This window comes from Anser anser, assembly GCF_964211835.1.
Source record: "Anser anser genome assembly, chromosome: 19".
Classification (NCBI taxonomy): domain Eukaryota; kingdom Metazoa; phylum Chordata; class Aves; order Anseriformes; family Anatidae; genus Anser; species Anser anser.
Genome location: NC_139740.1, coordinates 12,314,532 through 12,332,897, shown reverse-complemented (window position 1 = coordinate 12,332,897; position 18,366 = coordinate 12,314,532). Strand labels below are relative to the sequence as shown.

General features: G+C 38.5%; 1 protein-coding gene across 9 annotated transcripts in view; it reads right to left on the bottom strand.

The window, feature by feature from the left end:
* CEP112 (centrosomal protein 112) overlaps nt 1-18,366 on the bottom strand; it is a 163,328-nt gene that overhangs the window by 83,772 nt on the left and 61,190 nt on the right. For all 9 annotated transcript variants that reach the window (XR_014573911.1, XM_083804907.1, XM_083804906.1 and 6 more), the window contains 2 exons: nt 17,337-17,444; nt 5,429-5,611 (listed from right to left, as the gene is read on the bottom strand). Coding sequence is in view for 8 of the 9 variants with exons in the window: in XM_083804907.1 (XP_083661033.1) it covers nt 5,429-5,611; nt 17,337-17,444 (291 nt within the window). In the remaining variant the exon portion in view is untranslated. The remainder of the gene's footprint in view (nt 1-5,428; nt 5,612-17,336; nt 17,445-18,366) is intronic.

Here is an 18,366-nt window from a genome sequence, read left to right as displayed (position 1 = left end):
GCTCTACAGAGCCACCAGATCTCGCTCACCAGATCCCTGATTTTAGTAGATATTCCTCATCAGTGGATCCAGCCCCACCCTGACCCAACCTAGCAGGAATAACAACCTAGAGAAATCACGCAAGCACTGTAATAAATATTTGGTGCTTTTTAAATATGTAATAAATATTTGGTGCTTTTTACCTCCGTCATATTCGTTGTTCTGCTTTGACTGGTGGTAAATTAAATACGCGGCAATAAAGCTAAAAGCCTTTGTTTAAGAAAGGCTGAAAGGGAACTGCTGTCTGTCTACAGAAGTCTGACTGTCAGCCCAAAAGCTACTCTCCAAGTAAAATATAACAAACAAATATTTAGATTGCAGCTCCATGATTTAGATTGTTTGCAGAGAAAGCTTGCAAAGCAAACAGAGCATTTCTTCTCATGCCAAAGACATCTTCTATTGTGAAAAGAAAAAAGTCAAAGAAAATATGAGTCATAGAATTTATTTACTTAAAATTGTATACAGAAGTGACTTCAGTAGCACCAACAACATCTGAATGTTTCACAGGCTACATTTATCTGTTCCCTCCAGGCACAATCAAGTAAACTGCTTCCACTGATACTGGAAGAGCATCTCTGTGGAAACCAGTGTTTGGGGACATTAGAACAACTACCTGAAGTGCAACGGAGTTGATCAGTGATTTATCTGCACGTTAACAGCAGGTTCTTTCAGATCTAAGTTTAAGAAAGTCTCCAGTTGTGAAACAAATGCTCCCAGATTCCTTTAGAGTGAGTATAGCAATGAAAAGTTCCTGCTACAGCAGGATTTATGTGCAAAAAGAAATTGTGCACGTGTTTGGGTATTTAGTTATTATTAAACAATTATACAGCATTTCTATTAGTTTCTTCTGTATTTTCTCTTATCAATAGTTGATAAAGCCCTCCATCAGGCAAACATATGCGTGTATGTATCTAGTCAGCATATATACACACACACACTACTATCTATGTCTCTATGGGCTCAAACAGCTCAAAATTAATTCAGTCAAAGGAAGATGCAAAGCAACAGTTGTGGAAAGATCACTGGTTGCAAGAGCAAAAGGCAAATTCTCAAAGATCATCCAGAGGAGAAGTGAAAGGATGGCCTATGCTGCAGGCCCTGGGGAAGGAGCTGCAGATTTGCAAGAAGGTAAAAAAATCACGTGATGGTGAAAGCAAAGAGGATAACATCAAGTGCAAAATGCAAGAGAGAAAACGGGAACATTTTGGCCATGGGAAAATACCTTATTAACTCTTCTCATCACCTCCAGCACATTTTTTATTTATTTTTTTTTAATATAAGAACTTCCATTTTCAGTGTGTGTATTTGCACATCTTTAGAAGCGCTTGATGTTTTTTCTCCCAACTGGTAACGGATTATGAAGAGCCCTAAGACATGCCAAACGCCAATGATATTCTCTTATAGCAGCCAAGTTTTTGAGATAATAAACAGCTATGCTAAAATTAAAGACTGTGACATCAGTGACAAAAACTGACAAAGCGTGCCTCAGTGCTCGAGTTATTCTTGACCCAATTATGAATGGATGAAGATAGTGGACTTGCCAATTACAGTGCAACAGTACCTGAAGAAATAATTCAGTTTCCTTAAGGAACTTTTTTCCCCCTCTTGCTTTAGTGCAAAGCGCTGTATTTGAAGTTACAGGGGTAGTTTTATTCTTCTTCTTGCCCAAAGGTCAACGGCTTGAGAACAAGCATGAAAATGATCCAGCTCTGTACAGCAGCTGGAACATGAAAAATCTTTGAGCTGGTTCAGGGCACGTGTCAGATGCTGGGGAGAGAATGACAGTCACAGGATAAAGGGAAAGTCTAAGGGCACAACTGGCACAGCTACCACAGCCTGTTTGGCATCGGCTGTTAAAATTTTCTAACCTTGCTATCTTATTTCATGGAAAAAAAAAAAACCAAAAACAACATCTACTATTCTCTGTAATCAGAAGTCTTGCTTCAGAAAGCCTCTGATTCACTAGCAAGGTTCTAAGGTTCTTTTGATTAAAACAAAAGGAAGATCTATCATCCAAGGAATTTCCCAATTTGTGAAACGATGAACGCACTAACATTATTTAGAGGTGGAGAATGAATGATCAAATTATAGCTTAAAAATATTCCTAAAGAAAATCCAGATAATATCAAAAAAACTAAATTAAATACAAGTAGTGATTTAAAACTAGTGTTTTTTTAAACAAAATTCCCATGTTATTACCTATTATTTAAGCAATAACAATATTACAGCAGTTCATAGGAAACATATAGGACTTAAATGACTACAAGAACACAGCATGCTATAAAAGCCTTTGTACTGCTTTGACTTTATTGACCTACATGTCAATTTACTCCTCCCCAAGCATTACAACCCCAGGTGAAAAAAAAATATCAAAGTAAGCCCCCTAGAAATAGATAAAACCAAGAGCTAAAGTGGAATGCAACTGTTATCCAGAAATTCATTAGGAATACAATAGGCGATCTACTTAGATCAAGTTCCTTTTGTGGACATAAATTGTATTTCAAAGAAGCAGTAACATTATTTTATATTTTAATATCTGGCAAAGCACTGAAATCTTAATCTTTATGCTTTGGTTTCAAGTAAAGCATTAATAAATGTATTCATATTTTAATAATATTTAATGTTTTTGTATACTATCTTTTAGGGTAGCTGAAGACCTACATGAAAGCAAAGACTTTGGATATGAAATAAAAAATGGATATTTTCAGGAACAGGATAAGAAATTGTTCTGCAGTACTCAGTCAAAATGCGTTTCTCAAACATTTCCATATTCTCATATGGAAAAGCATTTATAAAAGAATAACAGTGAATACCTTTAATAGTGCTTTCACATCATTCACCTAACATTGAACAGATAGGTCCTATGCACCCAGATACTCATGTGTAGTTAGCACTAATTATTATTTAAATTTTTTGAAATACACAGCAAATCTACTTTTCATTTAGCGAAGCAAAATGGCCTCCTCTCCTTTCTCAAAGCACCTTCACTGTAATATAAAGAATTCCTAAAATTACTGCTGTCAAACATGGTTCAATAGTAACATTTTCATTTTTTTTAAATCAAACCTTGTCTACACACACTCATTAAATCACTGTGATATCTTCGTTAAGAGACTGACGAATGTTTCATCAAGGACACTGGCCATTAGTCCCATTAGATGCCCAAAATATACATTACATTTTGATAAACACATGCAAAGCTTTTTTTTTTTTTAAATCAAAAATATCTGCCATAATTCCGTAATAGTCACCAGTATTGTCTATTAAGCTCACTGCAAAGACAAAAGTGAATTCTAACACAAAGACCAGATGAATCAACTAAGAACGCTTTATTTTTCAAAACAGAAAAACAATGCGTCCTTGAAAGCAGATAGATTCTTACTTGAATTTAAATAAACAACAGCTCTTCTAGTCAAAGGCAATTGCATTTTTCTTCCCTGATTTACATTTCATTCTCATGGCAGCAACACTCAAATGACTGTACGGGGATATTCAAACTACAAAGAAAAGCCCTGTAAAAAGGCCAAAGTTTTTTGCTATTCAGACTGTTTAGATTTTCATAATAGCTCCCATAATTTCCAGCTCTTTACACGGCACCTGTAGTAGCATCATATATCCCATTGCAAACAGAAAGCACAACCAAACTTTGGGTTCCCATCTTTACCAGAAACAGCCCACAACAGAACTAAATAAAGATATACTTACAAGACGCCTCCCAGATTCTCTGAATGTGCTTAAGATAGTCTCTTCACATTTGTGTTCGGGGTTATACAGAGCAACAACTGTAATGAACGCTGGCGTGTAGACAGAACTCAAACTGTTTTTTAACCTGAGAGATACGGCTCTGCCTTTGTTTGTACGCAAACACATCAGGCATGTAGGTGAGAGGATGGTACAACTTTGCAAAGGCACCCGCAAATAGCTATATAGTTAAGATTAATCTATCTTAGGCCAAATAAAAAAAAAAAATCCAAAGATAAAAAGCAGTCCCTTTAACTGTTTAAGTCATTCTTACAATAAAGCGAAGAATAAAGGGCATGGTTTAATTTTTTCAGAAGCTACCTGAATATCCTCTTCCCAAGTGTTCCCACAAAATGATCTGTCATTTTCCTTGGAAAACCATAATGGTGGAAATGGAGAAATAAGTCTTGGCTCCGTAATACATCCCCCATCCTCCCCCAGCAAGCGGCTTGTTTTCCAACAGACTTACTTAAAGGCAGATTTCGATAGTCTGAGTCGTCCAAGGGTAACGCCAAAAAAATCATTAAAATAATTAAATATTCAATTTCACTTAGCTACATTATAGTTTTCAGTAAAATAACAGCATACTAGTCTACAGGGAAGTAAAGTGAAAACGCCTCAATGCCAGAGATGTACATCTCATAGGGAAGGCAGTGGTGCGCGGAAAACATAAGTCGTTAAAGATGCCTTACCAAAAATGTCCAGTTTTGGTATAAAATAATCCTTGCATGATAAGCAATTCTAACGCTGATTAGTAAAGATTATTTTCTGAATACTCTTTAAACTATGAAATCACCTTAATTTTTTTAAATGTTGCCATTGTAGGCCTTTTTAATATAGGCTCTTAAGAAAATACACCATGCCATCCTTACAAAATATATTGAAAAAATGCAGTAAGATTTTTTTTTTGAACTGAAAACTAATAAAGATCATTTTCCATGCTGACAGTGCACATTTCATCCAGAAGTTTGAAGAGTCAAATGCTACCCCAGCTGGGGGTTATTCTGCCAAATGGCTTCCAACAGTGACCACAGAGATGGAGGATGGGAGGGGTGCGTGTGTGTAGAAAATAAACGTGATGGTAAGCAATCCAAAATCCACATCGTCTTATCAAATATCTGACACACATAGGCAAACACACAAAGCAAATCTAGAATACAAAACTGAAACAAAAAGACATGGACAAAATGAAATAAAGCCATTTGTGAGTTACCTGCAGAGATTTGAAACAAAAAAAAAACCAAGCATACGAATGAAGCAGACATAATTCATATGGATTTGCCCAGGAAGGAGAAAAGGAGGGGTGACTGTGAGGGCTGAGGGGGGGGGAGAAGAACAGATACCTTTTTTCTTAAACAAATCCATCATGAAAGAAAATGAGACGAGATTATAAATAGGCCGAGTTATAGCGCACCATGGGATTTTTAATCTGGCTACCTGTGGTTTTTGCAGTTAAAGCCCTATTCAGTAGTGGAAAGGGAGGGGGAAGCGGGAAAAAAAAAAGAAAAGAAAAACCAAAATCACGTTTATGTGCCAGTTTCGCAAATGATCACACAGCGTGCATCACCAACAATGCTGGCAAACAGGAAAGACTAATTATTAGCATTTTCTAATAAGCGTACGCCTTTGAAACATTATTGATCATTACCTGTCCGTCTCGTTTCCTGCATTCTTGAGTTTTACTCTCGTGCTCTGCCATGGCAGCGCGAAGCTCTTTTTCCAGTTTCTCGATTTCCCGTTCATGGTCTCGGACCAGGCAGTCCTTCTCTGCGTTGTGCTGCTGGAATAGGTGCGTCTTCTCCTGTTCATGCTCCAGCTTCAGCTCCACTATCTGATTGGACAGTGAGGAGTACAGTTCATCAATAGAACATCCTTGTCGTCATGACAACTCGTCTACAGCTTAATTTTCCCCTTAATTTCATCAAGTTGGCAATTTTATTTTTACGTCACTATTACCTCACCTTTTAAAAAGCCACCGTTAGCGTGACAGAATTCCTCCAGACAATTCCAACAATGGCGACAACCGAGCAAATCCAGCGCATCCTTAACCAATTTGTTGGTACAAATGTCGGAGCGTTTAAAGAAAAAAAAAAATTGCACTGTCGCATTCTGCGAACGGTCCCCCCGTACCCGGCTGCTGCTCATCCGCAGGGCTGAGGATCCTAAATGGTTAATAGCCAGCCTGCTCTCCCCTTTGCTCAAGTATACACACGCAACCCCCCCACCCCAGCAATTAAATCTTTTAAGGATTTCTTGATGGTTTTCCAGAGCGAAAGCTCTTCCTTCAATATTCAACACCGTGGTATATACAGTTGTCCTTTTTTATTTTTTTCAAGAAAATTATAAAAAAAACAAAGCTCTATTATCCCGTTGTCAGCTACGCTACCCCAACATAAACAGATGTATGTGTTCCAGAAGGGCACCTGCTGTGCTGCAAGCTTGCACCACGGTTTCATAAGCAGCGCTCTATTCTCAGGATCCTTTCCCAGTCCGCACCACACTGGATGCTGTGACCTTGGCCAGCCCTAGCCTCTCCCCGCTAGACTGAATGGCAGCCCGAGACCAAGGGCCTGGTTGCCGCAGCTTTGATACTAATCCTCCCCGCCTCGCACAATGGCACCCTACCTGGCCTGCACACTGGAGCAGCCAGGCGGCCTTTGAAGCAGGTGATGAATAGGGACGGCAGGAAGCCGCTTCCCCACTGAACTCCGGGCCACACAGCTGCTAAGAACAGTCACTTGGATTTTTCTTCAGTTTTGGTGGATTTCGGGGAGGGGAAGGAGAAGAGAGGAAAAAAAAAAAAAAAAAGAGGGGGGGAGAAAAAGAAAAGAAAAGAAAAAAAACGCCCTTATCGAGAATATGGTGGGGGTATTTGCAGCGTGAGAATCCGGCTTCAAAAAAAGCCGTCGGGAGGAGCCGGCTCAACGTCGGGCGGTTTGTGCGCCACAGCGCCCGGCACCTGATCTTAAAGCTGCAGCAGGCAATTCCGGGAGCGGGCCTCAGCCCGAAAATTAGCTGTTTTCATGGCTTTCGGCTTAAAATTTGAAGCATAGTGAAAAGCAACCTATTCTCACCAATTACGGATCGGAATATCCCAAATTTGAAAGTAAAATACGTGATCCACGCTACGCGGCCGGGAGCGTCCTTCCAAAAACAACGTGAGGAGAACAGCCGCAATATTCTATGGTTTAGCACATCTACATTATTTAATAACACCGAGGGGCTCATTAACACACATCTGAAGTTACCCCCAGGAGGGACACGTTATCCGCGCCAGGCCTAGGATCGTTACGCAGAGCTCTTTACCTCAGGTTTTTGCCCAAGGTTTGAGTACAAAAATGGTTTCTTTTCAGATGCTTCAGTGTCCTTGGCGTGTCTAAATGGAAGTATTCTTGCTCCCTAAAATAATTATAAAACCTTTGTCTGATTTCTGAAAAAAAAAGTCTGTCATACATTAGATCTGATTAAAAAGAGATCGTGCTGACAAGAGAAGTCTTTCTATTCAAACTTTTTTTTTTTGATTTCTTAATTACTGCATTTTCTGATGGTTGGGCCATGTAAGGTCTGGGGTGAGCAAGTTTGTTGTGAGGAACTTCGATTATTTCAATTTTCTTGTTTTTAGCTGAAGAAAAAAATGGTAGCAGGCAGAGAACGTTCTGGAAGGAGGCAAGGGACAGATCCTGCTTCTTCCACCAGCTACAGGAGGTGTGCATAACAGGTTTACCCAACTAAGGTAATTAGTTATCTTAAAAAATCTCTTCAAGTATAACTTTATATTGCAGATTCAAAGTTTTCAAATTTAAAAGGGGGAAGAGCTAAAAAGGGAACAGTGCTTCCATGTGCAGGAGGGGAGTCCTCACGGCCTGACATGGGAGCAGAAACGATGGCAGTGGGAAGCAAGGTGTTTTGTAAAAGTCATATTCAGTGACAAAAAACCCTCATCACTCAGAGTATACCATTCCCCATGATGTTTTTGCTTGGCTTTTTCGAGACTTCTGGCAGAGAATAACTAGAGAGAAAGGATGGGGATGACAGCATTTTCTTCCCTCAAGTTCAAATGCCTACAAAACCCATCTTTCCAAGCGAATATTAACAATCACCACACATTCATAAGCAACAAAATGAGCTTTCCTGTACAAATAACATGAAATGACTGAGTAGGCATTTGACTATGTGGGTGAACACTCACTGAAACTTCTGTTCTCCTAAGAACTACTGCCAAGCTCTACAGCTTCTCTTGTACCCCTCCCTCTCTCATTATTGTATTGAGTTGTGTTGTTGCTGCTGTTTAAAGGAAAAGAAAAAAACTAACGTACGCTAACAAAAGGAAAAACACCATGCTGTTTTGCATCAACAACCTGACTTTATCACAGAAAGCTGCATGAAAACTATGTTAAGTCTTCATAAATCAGTATGGATTCTGTCTCTGGGGTAGAGCACACCTCTGCAAATGATAAAACAAACCACATCCTTTAAAAACTGTTAGCACGTTGAGATCTCTCTGCACACCATTTTAAAATCTCTGCTTTTAACTGAAATTTCGCAGTATGCCTTTACCTTGCAGAGAAGGACAAAAGATGACAAAAGTATTAAGAAAATGCTAAAACAAACTTATCTGAGAACTGTGATCATCATCTGCTATTCACTAGCATAAACACACACAAATTGCCGAACAAATCAAGCGGTGCAGATCATGACCATCCTGCACAGGACACTGACAACCTCAGCTACCCAAAGATGGGCTTCCAACCCAGGCAGATGTAACTGCACCTACATGTGGAGGTACTCTAGAAGAACCTGTTAAAACAAGAACCCATCAAATAAAGAACTAAAGCGAAACCCTGCTGCTGTTAGCGCCAGTTCACCTTGTGCGTCTGGAGAACAAAGCTTGACAGTAAATAGCCTGCTGATTGTATAAGATATCTTCAGAAACCAAATACTTGTAATACAATCAACATTGACAAATACTTTTTTAAAGACCCTAATATAGACAAGAGCTTCTACTACAGAGTTTTTGTTTTTACATCATACAGCAAGTTTAGGCTTTTCAATTTTAGAACAATTTCAACTTGTTCTCATGAACAAGTATGCTTTTGAAAATCTTTTTATAGTCCCCAAAGGAGGGAAAGGAAATTAGTTAGCTCACTACCTCTTTGAAAAATGTAGCCACTACCATAAATATTTGACACCAAAGTATGAAAATTCATGTAAATTTATGTCCACAATCTAGAAATATTATAAGTAACACCTATATAAAATATGGGTTTGCATGGCAGGATGATTTTATTAGCACTGTTTTGGCATGACTGAACTTCTTAGGGCCAGAGAAGCCACCAGTAAATTACTTATGTCATGCCAAAGAACTGAACTAAAGCTTACTCATACAGCGCACCCACAGCACATCTATTTTGCAGCAATTTTTACTTATAAACATTTAAGAGTATTTTCAAATGTTTTATTGGAGATTTTATTTCCCATTCCTCCACTGGTAAATCAGGTGTCTTCATTATAATTACTCTGCCCAAAACCCACTCTAAACTCTGACCAGCACTCTGTACAACACGTGATCTATCCCCAAATAACAACTCTGGTAAAATCTAGCGTTTTCCGTCTCCTAAGCCTATAAATAAATGTGCATGTTTCATGAGGATATGAGGATTACCCATCCCTGCAAATACACTGCTTCTAAAGTAATCTGATATAACAGACTTGAGGATCGAGTATTAATCATGCTGGGCTCTGGCTTAGCATAACTTTGGGTGGAAAAGAGGAATCTTCATTGCAAAGCAAGGGAGCATACTAGAACTATATTGTAGCAGATAAATGGATTTTACAACTTCAAATTTTTTGAGATTTCACTATAATTTTGAACACAAAGTACTCCCAAGATAAAAGAACTGTAATGAACAGAGGACAAATGGGGTGCTGAAAAATACATCAGTGCAGACCCCTACGTTACCACTAGGGCAACAAACACATTTGGGGCAATGTACGTACAAACACATTTGGGGCAATGTACATACATGTAAATGCATTTTATTTTATTTCATTGCAAACTACAATAACTTAATTGACATTCATGTGTTTCCTGTTACACTTTACCTTATAATCAACCACTAATAACTGTATTTCAACTGCAGACTAAGAATTGCATAAAATTCTTCAAAAGATGCAAGCAGGTCTTTAGCATAATTACAGTTTTACTTATCCTTTCTACAACAAAATGCCCGAGTAGTCTCACTAGGTGTATATAAAATGGCATATCTGGCCAGTAAATTTTGATTTATAAAGATCTTCCAGAGGTAATATTTTTAAAGCATGGGCAGCACAAACATCACATTGATGCTCTTATCTTCCCAGTCATCCTGCCATGACTAAATTTGCTTTTAAATCACCAGAATACTGGCACTGAAGTTGCATCCCTGTGATTAAATCGTACCTAGCAGTGGGACAAATGTCACGAGATCCCACTGCCCTCCTCAGTCTACCTGTCCCAAGAAAGCCAGTGTGCAAAATATTTCTTTCAAAATAATATACCTTTAGTCATTGCAAATGCATGTTTGCAGCAGATTCTAGTACAGAACTTACTGTACATTGTCTTTGTTTAGGGATTCCAAGTTTATCCAAGGACCTTCTTTGAACACTAAGAACCGACTCTGCAGGCTGACTTGCTATTTACTGCAGGCATCAATTTATGATCCTGGACTCGTGTCTCCTCTCCCTCCGCCCCCCAGAGCTGGCTCTGTTGACTATACAGGGAGCTCAGGCTTTTAAGTATGAATCACACACAAGTTAAACGCCTGAAGGAGACAGTGTAAATACCCATACGTCTGATTAACAACTCTGTAAACAGCAGTGGTACAGCTAGAAGATTTTCACCCTCTCTTTACTTGGAGGTTAAATTCATATCCTTTCCCCATTTGTGAATCTTAGCTATATCATGAAGTGAAAAGTTGATGCTGATGATTGAAGAAACTATTCCTCAGATATTCTGAGCAAATGGCATTCATCTGTGTGTTAAAGATGGTTCAAAGGAAACATTCATGCATCCTGGATTAATTTATTAAATGAAATTTATGCAGCTTGTTGCTGATGACATGAAAAATTTAGAGCCTCTGCTAACGTGCTCATTTGGCCTCCATGCAAGAACAGACCGTATTTCAATTATCTTCGACTATAGACAAAGAAGAGAGGAACAAAGCTTTCTACAAAGATGGTGTCCTTATAACTAAGCCAGCGTACTAAAAATATTCAGACATTCATGATCCATAACTGAACTGTTTAAAGTACAGCTAAGAAATGGCTGCAACATTAGTCTGTTTGAGTAATAACACATTTCAAAAGACTGTCTTTACAAATGTTTTCTTCACTCGAGTCAATAGCAGATCAGTCAAAAGGAAGCTAGAAGAAACAAAGAGGAAGAACAAGGCCAGAAGAAAAGCTAGGACATAACTGCAGTGGCAGGAACTCCTAACTGAAATCAGAGGTACAGGGACAAAGAAAGCCGAACCTTCAGCTTGTTATCTCTATTAACACACCATGCTGAATGCCTCTGAAGACGTGAGCATGAAACTGGAGTCAGAGTTTTAGGTGTACACACACGACACCATTTGGTCATTATGTCTTGTGGTAGGACTGATGATGTTGGTAGCAGTTCCGAAGACAAGAGCACCGGCTGGGAGATCAATACAGCTACACGTAACATGCCTAATAAACAAGCCAGAACTGTAAATTTACCACCCAGCATAGATGAAGCATCTTGCCCTCCCTGCCTCAGAAAGGCAGAGTGGCCATGGTGGAGGCAGAAGTCAGTAAGGAACCTTGGCTCCTGAAGAGCCAACTCACGCTCCGCTGACCCTTCAGCCCACACCACCCCAACTGACCCCTTCCGCAGGGCTCTTCTCTCCAGTGCTCCTGATCCACAGGTCTAAGCCTCAGTTCTCAGACGGAATAGCTCCAGACTCCATTGCACAGGCTTTTTACAACTACTCTCAGATTCACAGCCAGTACTTATTTTCCTGAGGGACTTGCTTTCCAAATCTTAACCCCATTCACAGCAATTTCTTGTTTTCCCCCATACTTAATCCCCACTTTTTATTCTATTCCCCATCTAAGCTGTGTTTTCGTCTTCTCTCACAAGGTCACAGCCTCTTTCATACACAAACTGTTCTGGCTCCGTTTCCCAGGGAGGGTATGGAAATTCTCAGTAAGATTCTTCAGAGCATTTAGCTGCTGAACTCCAGAAAATCTGAATTAATCGATGTTTATTACCTAAATACACTTGAGTAGATCTTCAGGAGGAAAAAGAGAAAGCAACACACTCAGGTGAAAAATTCCCTATCTCCAACATTTCAAGAAAATCTTGCTACAATTTTAACAAAAGCAAAATCGATGTCATCTCAGCCTTGATCACCCAAACACTGGTTAAAATCTTCTGCCACAAAATTAAACAGCTAAAAGTTAGTATGGGAGATGCAAAACCATTAATTTAAGTTAAACTTCAGAATATTTTTATTTTAAGAAACTAAGCATGAGATTCTGTTTGTAACCTTCATATTAAATAGCACTGCTAGCACTGTGGAAGATGTTTGATTTTAAATATATGCACTTATGCACAAAATAAGGCTTGCAATTACAAGCTTTGTATTTTACCTCCAAGATAACTGCACTTTTTTTTTTTTAATTAACTCACTAAACAGATACAAAAAAAAAGTCATACAAAAAGATAAATAATGTTCTTCCTCCTCTCCTTCTATCTTCCTCTGCTCTAAAACACTGCTTAAACGAGAACAATTTCCCTGCACTACCTCGAATATCTGTCCTTGCTGCTGGCAGGTAAGATTACAGTCATGCTTTTTTCACTTTTAACCAGCTGATTCTGCACTTCTTTACTTCCCTTTCTTTAATATAAAAGGCATATTTTGGAAGGCACCACACCTTTGCATTGCTCCAGACTTAAAAGCTTAGACTAGTTCTCTCATCTTTACCATGATTTCAAAGAGATTTTGTTAAATACCCACTAAAACATTTTTGAAGGTGTCCTGTTACTTTCCTACTTGGCTAACAAGACGACAACCCTAATTATTCCTTCACAAGTTTTACAGAAGTCAGCACTCAACAATAAATGTCGCAAGAAAGGATTTCCTGAGATACAGGGAGATTCTTCAGCTATCACGTAATACTTTTCCTAGCTTTCCACTTCGCCATGGAAGCATGAATAATTATTATTTAAAATGGAATAAACACAGTTAAAGAGAAGACAAACCAAAACAAAAAGCTTATTTATAAATTCAGGTTGGCATTCACTCTCAAAGTACGTCCATAACTCGGCAAGGAACACCACCCTGCTATGACAACAATTCTTCAGCTTTTTCATAGTGCATTCTCCCTGCTAGGAAAAAGAAATCTCAGACTTCAGCTCTCTCACTAGCCTTGCATCTCCACTGTTTCACAACCCCTCAATCATAACACTTCAACAAATATTTATACCCAAAGATGAGTGTAACAGTGATCACAGGGGTACATATATATTTTTTTTTTAAGGGACAGCTAATGCCATTTAAACATTAAGATCTCCAAAAGCCACTGAAAAGGTTCTATTGATGACAATTTATGAAAGTGTGCCTGAAACGAAGATGAGTACATGCCTCACCCTGCTGGGAAGTGTCCTTGTCTGAAACCTTGTTCCACCGCAAACGCTCTGCTGGGCTATCATGGCTTGTTCTGAGAGCTGCACCATGTTGGATACAGGAAAGCAGCATATTCGTTCATTTTTCTGGCAAATTTGCCTCCCTAAAATTTGATATGGCCAAGTTTGGGCACAGACTTTTTAAAAAAAATATTTGGACTAATGGCAAGTGATTGCAGAAGAAAGTCTTCCCAGGTATTTTGAGCTAAACTGAGAATGTAATTAGAAAGTGGGGGGGGTTGCAGAAAAGAAAAGGGAGGGGGGTGCTTGCAAAAAAACAAACAACCTTTTTTCCTGTGCTGACGGTGCCATAAAGCCCGGCTACAGATACTGCAACCATTTCAAAGGCAGGAAAGGCTGAGGCCTTCACTGTGGTGTCCACTGGCTTTGAAGTGCCGAAAGCAGCTGCTCCCAGCAGATAGGAACTGTGGTGCTGTTGGAGTTATTTTTTTTCTTCAAAATATACTTTCAAATCTAACAGCTGCAAGTAGAACAAAGTTGAGCTAAAGTATATTTAAAGAAAAAAAACCCACCAGTTTCTCCCTAAGAGTGTTCTCAGTGGATACTTCAAAAGAAAGTGGCACTGAATCAGATGAAGCTGGAACCACGAGCGACACGTGACAGCTGAAACCAAATACTGCAAGATCCCAAATTTTCTTCTTTGCTTTTTTTTTAATAGATTCCAAAGAATTTGAAAAGTTAACAAAATATTAACTTCCATAGTTTATTTTTTCTTTTTTTTTTCAAGGAAAATTAGAAATGTGAAGGCTTTGAATAGTTATATATATATCAATATTCTCATCTGTAATCTCTTTGAAATCAATATTCAAGAAAATTACAGTGAAGCACAGATAACCATTCATATAAAATGGATGGATAAAACCACAGCTCTCAAGTTCTCATACTTTCAAAATGCTTTTCAGTTTGGAGAATAGGTTCATTTGTTTTTTTGTTATCAACATGATTAAATTTATGGACAACTGAGTTGTCCAGTAGGCTGCCAGTGCTTCCTCTGCCAATCACCATGCCAAGCTGCCCAAAATACATTTGAAGGTCAATTTTCCTTCTGTATATAAATCCAATTTTATCATTATTCAGACACTTGAGGCAGAACATCTCAAAGCAATTGCTGCTTTCTCAGGTAGCCGAAGTATCCCATTTGTAGCTGGGTGCCTATTTCCTGACTGGAAGTCTGCTAGAGCCCTGCTGAAGCACACCACTAATTCTAATTTACTGCTCAATTTAAGTAGTCTAAATCAGTCTGTTCCTCTACAATTAATGTCTGAAGAAGTATGCAATAAAACAAGGCAAGGAAAAGTCTGCTTTAAAGATTTTGTAGAAGTCCTGAAGCATAAATAGAGAGAAATAGAAGTTGGAACTACTGAAGGGAAATTTTTAAGAGTGGAAGAACTGAGCTCATACTGTTCTGTGGCTGCACTGAAGGAGCCTTATACTGCAGAAATGACAATACAAAAGAAGGCAGTTTCCAGTGATAATGCATTACAATCTGCAGGAAGGGTCACACATTTCTCAGGCTTGCAGCCTTTCAATGAACGTTCTAAATGAACTATGATCAGAAATAATAAGAAAAAAATAGGGCATAAGCAGGATTCCTCTGAGAATTCTTCTGGGGCTCTCATTATTTAGCTGTTTAGTGTTGAAAACCTTTCCCTGCGTTTCAGTGATATTTCATAAAGTCTCACTGTTCTTTCTTAGACTAAAAAGTAGCTATCCTAAATTAAATCAAATTGAAGCAGCAAAAAACTCTTTTCAGTGGAAAATGCTTTCACTGATGTTTATCACAGTATCACTATTGTTACAGAACAACAATATAAAATGATTCAAACAAATTTTAACTACCACATTCATTTCTTGCTTCTTTTTTTGTTGTTTGTTTTTAAACAATCCTTTTAATCCAGCATCCGGAAGCTCTAAATGTGAGGCATGAAGATACAAGAAAACAAATAAACCAAACCATGACAGTACTAGGCTTTGTCATTTTCCTTTAGTGTACAAAACCAGTAAAAAGTGCTTGGGAGAAGACCTTATCTATGGTATCTCTTAACACGCACACGGAAAGAAAAAAAAAAAGAACATTTGTAGGTAGGAACAGGAATATTGTAACATGCTATGAACGGCAGACTAGTGTTTATTACTATAGATCATGTTCCTAAACATGGGAACAAAATCTTTGAATAAATGCTTACTTGTGACTCTAAAAGAGTAGCACAAATTATAAGAACTGTAGAGAAAAAGGTGATCCAACCAAAACGCTGAATTGATGCCAACATGAGATCCCATAAAAATGTTCACCTTAAGGTAGATGCCCACCTAACCCCAACACTTCCCATTGTCCTTCCTTCAGAATGAGTTTTAATTGACATGTTAAGCTTCATCTTTAATGCGACCAACTGCTGCAGTGTCTTTCAGACAAATAATTTCAAGAAAATTGATTCTCATGAATAGCAATTATATTACAGCAATTGTATTTCTGATTTTTAGCCTTGATTCCAGAAGTTCTACTAAATTACAGGAGAGGTAGAGTTCTTACTGTTCTTTTGGCAAGTGGACTCATCTGCAACACAACACCCATGAACATACACGCACACACCTCCCAACAACTCTGTGAGCTGGGCTATTCCTGAATCATTAAGTAGAAGAACTGGAAGTATTATCATCCAGCAAAACAAAGCACTTGTGCAGATGTATCTGCTACACTGGACAACGTCTCACCCTTCATCAGGTGACAGCAATTAGTAATGTTGACAATTCTGAGCAAGGATAAGGAAATACTTGGATCTGAACCAACCACAGAATCATCGAGGCTGGAAGAGACCTCCAAGACCACCTAGTCCAACCTCTGACCTAACACTAACAAGTCTTCCACTAAACCATATCACTAAGCTCTAAATCTAAACTCTCTTCAATTAAATTTGAGAGCCATGCAGAAAATATTGTTCCTCACAAACAATGTCTAAGTTCCCTCTCAGCACCTTCCTAAGCGATCCCATTTCTTCATTACTTGAAAAAGTTCCTGGCTGGATGGACCACAGCAGGACTTGCACCATAAGCAGACAGCAATATTTCATTCTCCCACAAGCACGGAAGGTAAACTTGGTGAGGAAATGAAGCCACATTTCCCTGGTGGAAACGTAAACTTACATCCACACAAAAACATTGTTAAGAGATAATTTCACGCTTATGGACTAACTGTATCATTGCTGTACCACTGTATGGTTGGCCTTAAAGTAATCATAAAAATGTTCAATCCCTTAACAGGTGTTACCAAACACACAGCACTTTGACTAGCTACCACTTGGAACAATTGTTTTAGCTCTCAACCTTGTAACATGCAATAATTTGTCTGCTTCTGTTTGGTTTTTTCCCTTTACACTTCACAACACTACCGAACCCAAATTTCTTGTTTCCACCCACATGTTTCCTGAACATTTCACAACCCTGAAATTATATTACAATAAAGAAAATCCCTACCAGTAGGCCAAAACAAGCATTCATGTGAACACTCCCCATGTAAAAAAATTATAAAAAGAATAAAGCATTGATCCTTGGCAAGAAGAAAAAGAGATAACGTTAAATAATTTCATCTGGTCATTATGAAAATAGGTGTTGCCACCTGTAAGCCTGGGAAACTATTTGCAAGAGGCAGATGTACAAAGGATTGCAAAGAGGAAACAAAAATATTTTCTGTTTGGACTCTCTCTCCTCCATCCCCCAAGCCATCAATTCTGCATACCTATAGAATGTCAACAGGAAGAAAAGCAACACACAGCGAGATCAGGATTTAGCCACAGGAGATGACCTACATCTGTCCCTCCTCCCCTGCACCTGGAGGAGCACACTTACTGACCTGTTGCTCATATCTTTGCTTGAGCTCTTCCAATTGCCAGGAGAATTCTTTGGATTGCTTTTCCCGGAGCGATTTTGATCTGCTTAGATCTGCTTCAACCTTTTCCATCTACATAGTAAAAGAAAGAATATTTAATTTTTTTTTTTTTTTAAAAAGGCATAGCTTGAAACATTCTGACGTTTCTCATGTTGTTTGCAAACCATCAAAGACCTGAATAGAACTCGCTGAGAATAATAATTGTATTATTTGTATGCTGTGAAAATGAATATTCAGTGAATATAGCACTATTAGTAACTTACAGATATAGCTATCACCTGTATGATGTCACGCCCTGATTACAAATTATTGGCTTAATTTTTCACTTGACAGTGGTAAACATGCCATTCAAATTAACTGAATATTTTTATAAACATATTTAAGACTCAAAAATATTTATTTTAAAAACATATTGCTTGTGGAAATTCAAGGGAAGTAATGCGTGAATCAGTGCACAAACTACACATTTAAAGTTTACATTAAATCACTTGAAATTTAAGTAAAAATAACTTAAAAGAGAATTATTTGGCTGCAAGTAAAGTTCCCTGAAGATAGTCATCACCTATGAATAATGAGCTTCACAGATTCCAGCACACAGCATCAAGGAAGCAATTTCATAACCCAATTAACAAAGACTTTTGTATCAAAAGCACAACTGTTAGCTGTACATCAGGCATGTTTCCAGGGGAATATGTATACAGTGCTATGCTACAGCGAATGCTCATCAACTATTTTAGATCTAGGTCCCAACACAGGCAGCGAATGAACTGTCTCCCTTAAAAAAAAACGAAAGGAAAAGGGGTATAGCTGTCAGGAGGACCAGTGCTGCCGCTCGTCCATCTGCTGTACCAAAAGAAGAAACGCATGAATTCCTGAACCACAAGCCAAAATCCTGTTTGGCCTAAGGGAGTGCTCTGTCTTCAATAGATGTCTTTGCCAATCGGTCTGGACATCACTTCTAAGCCAGATAAAGAGCAGAAAAGGCAGTACTCGG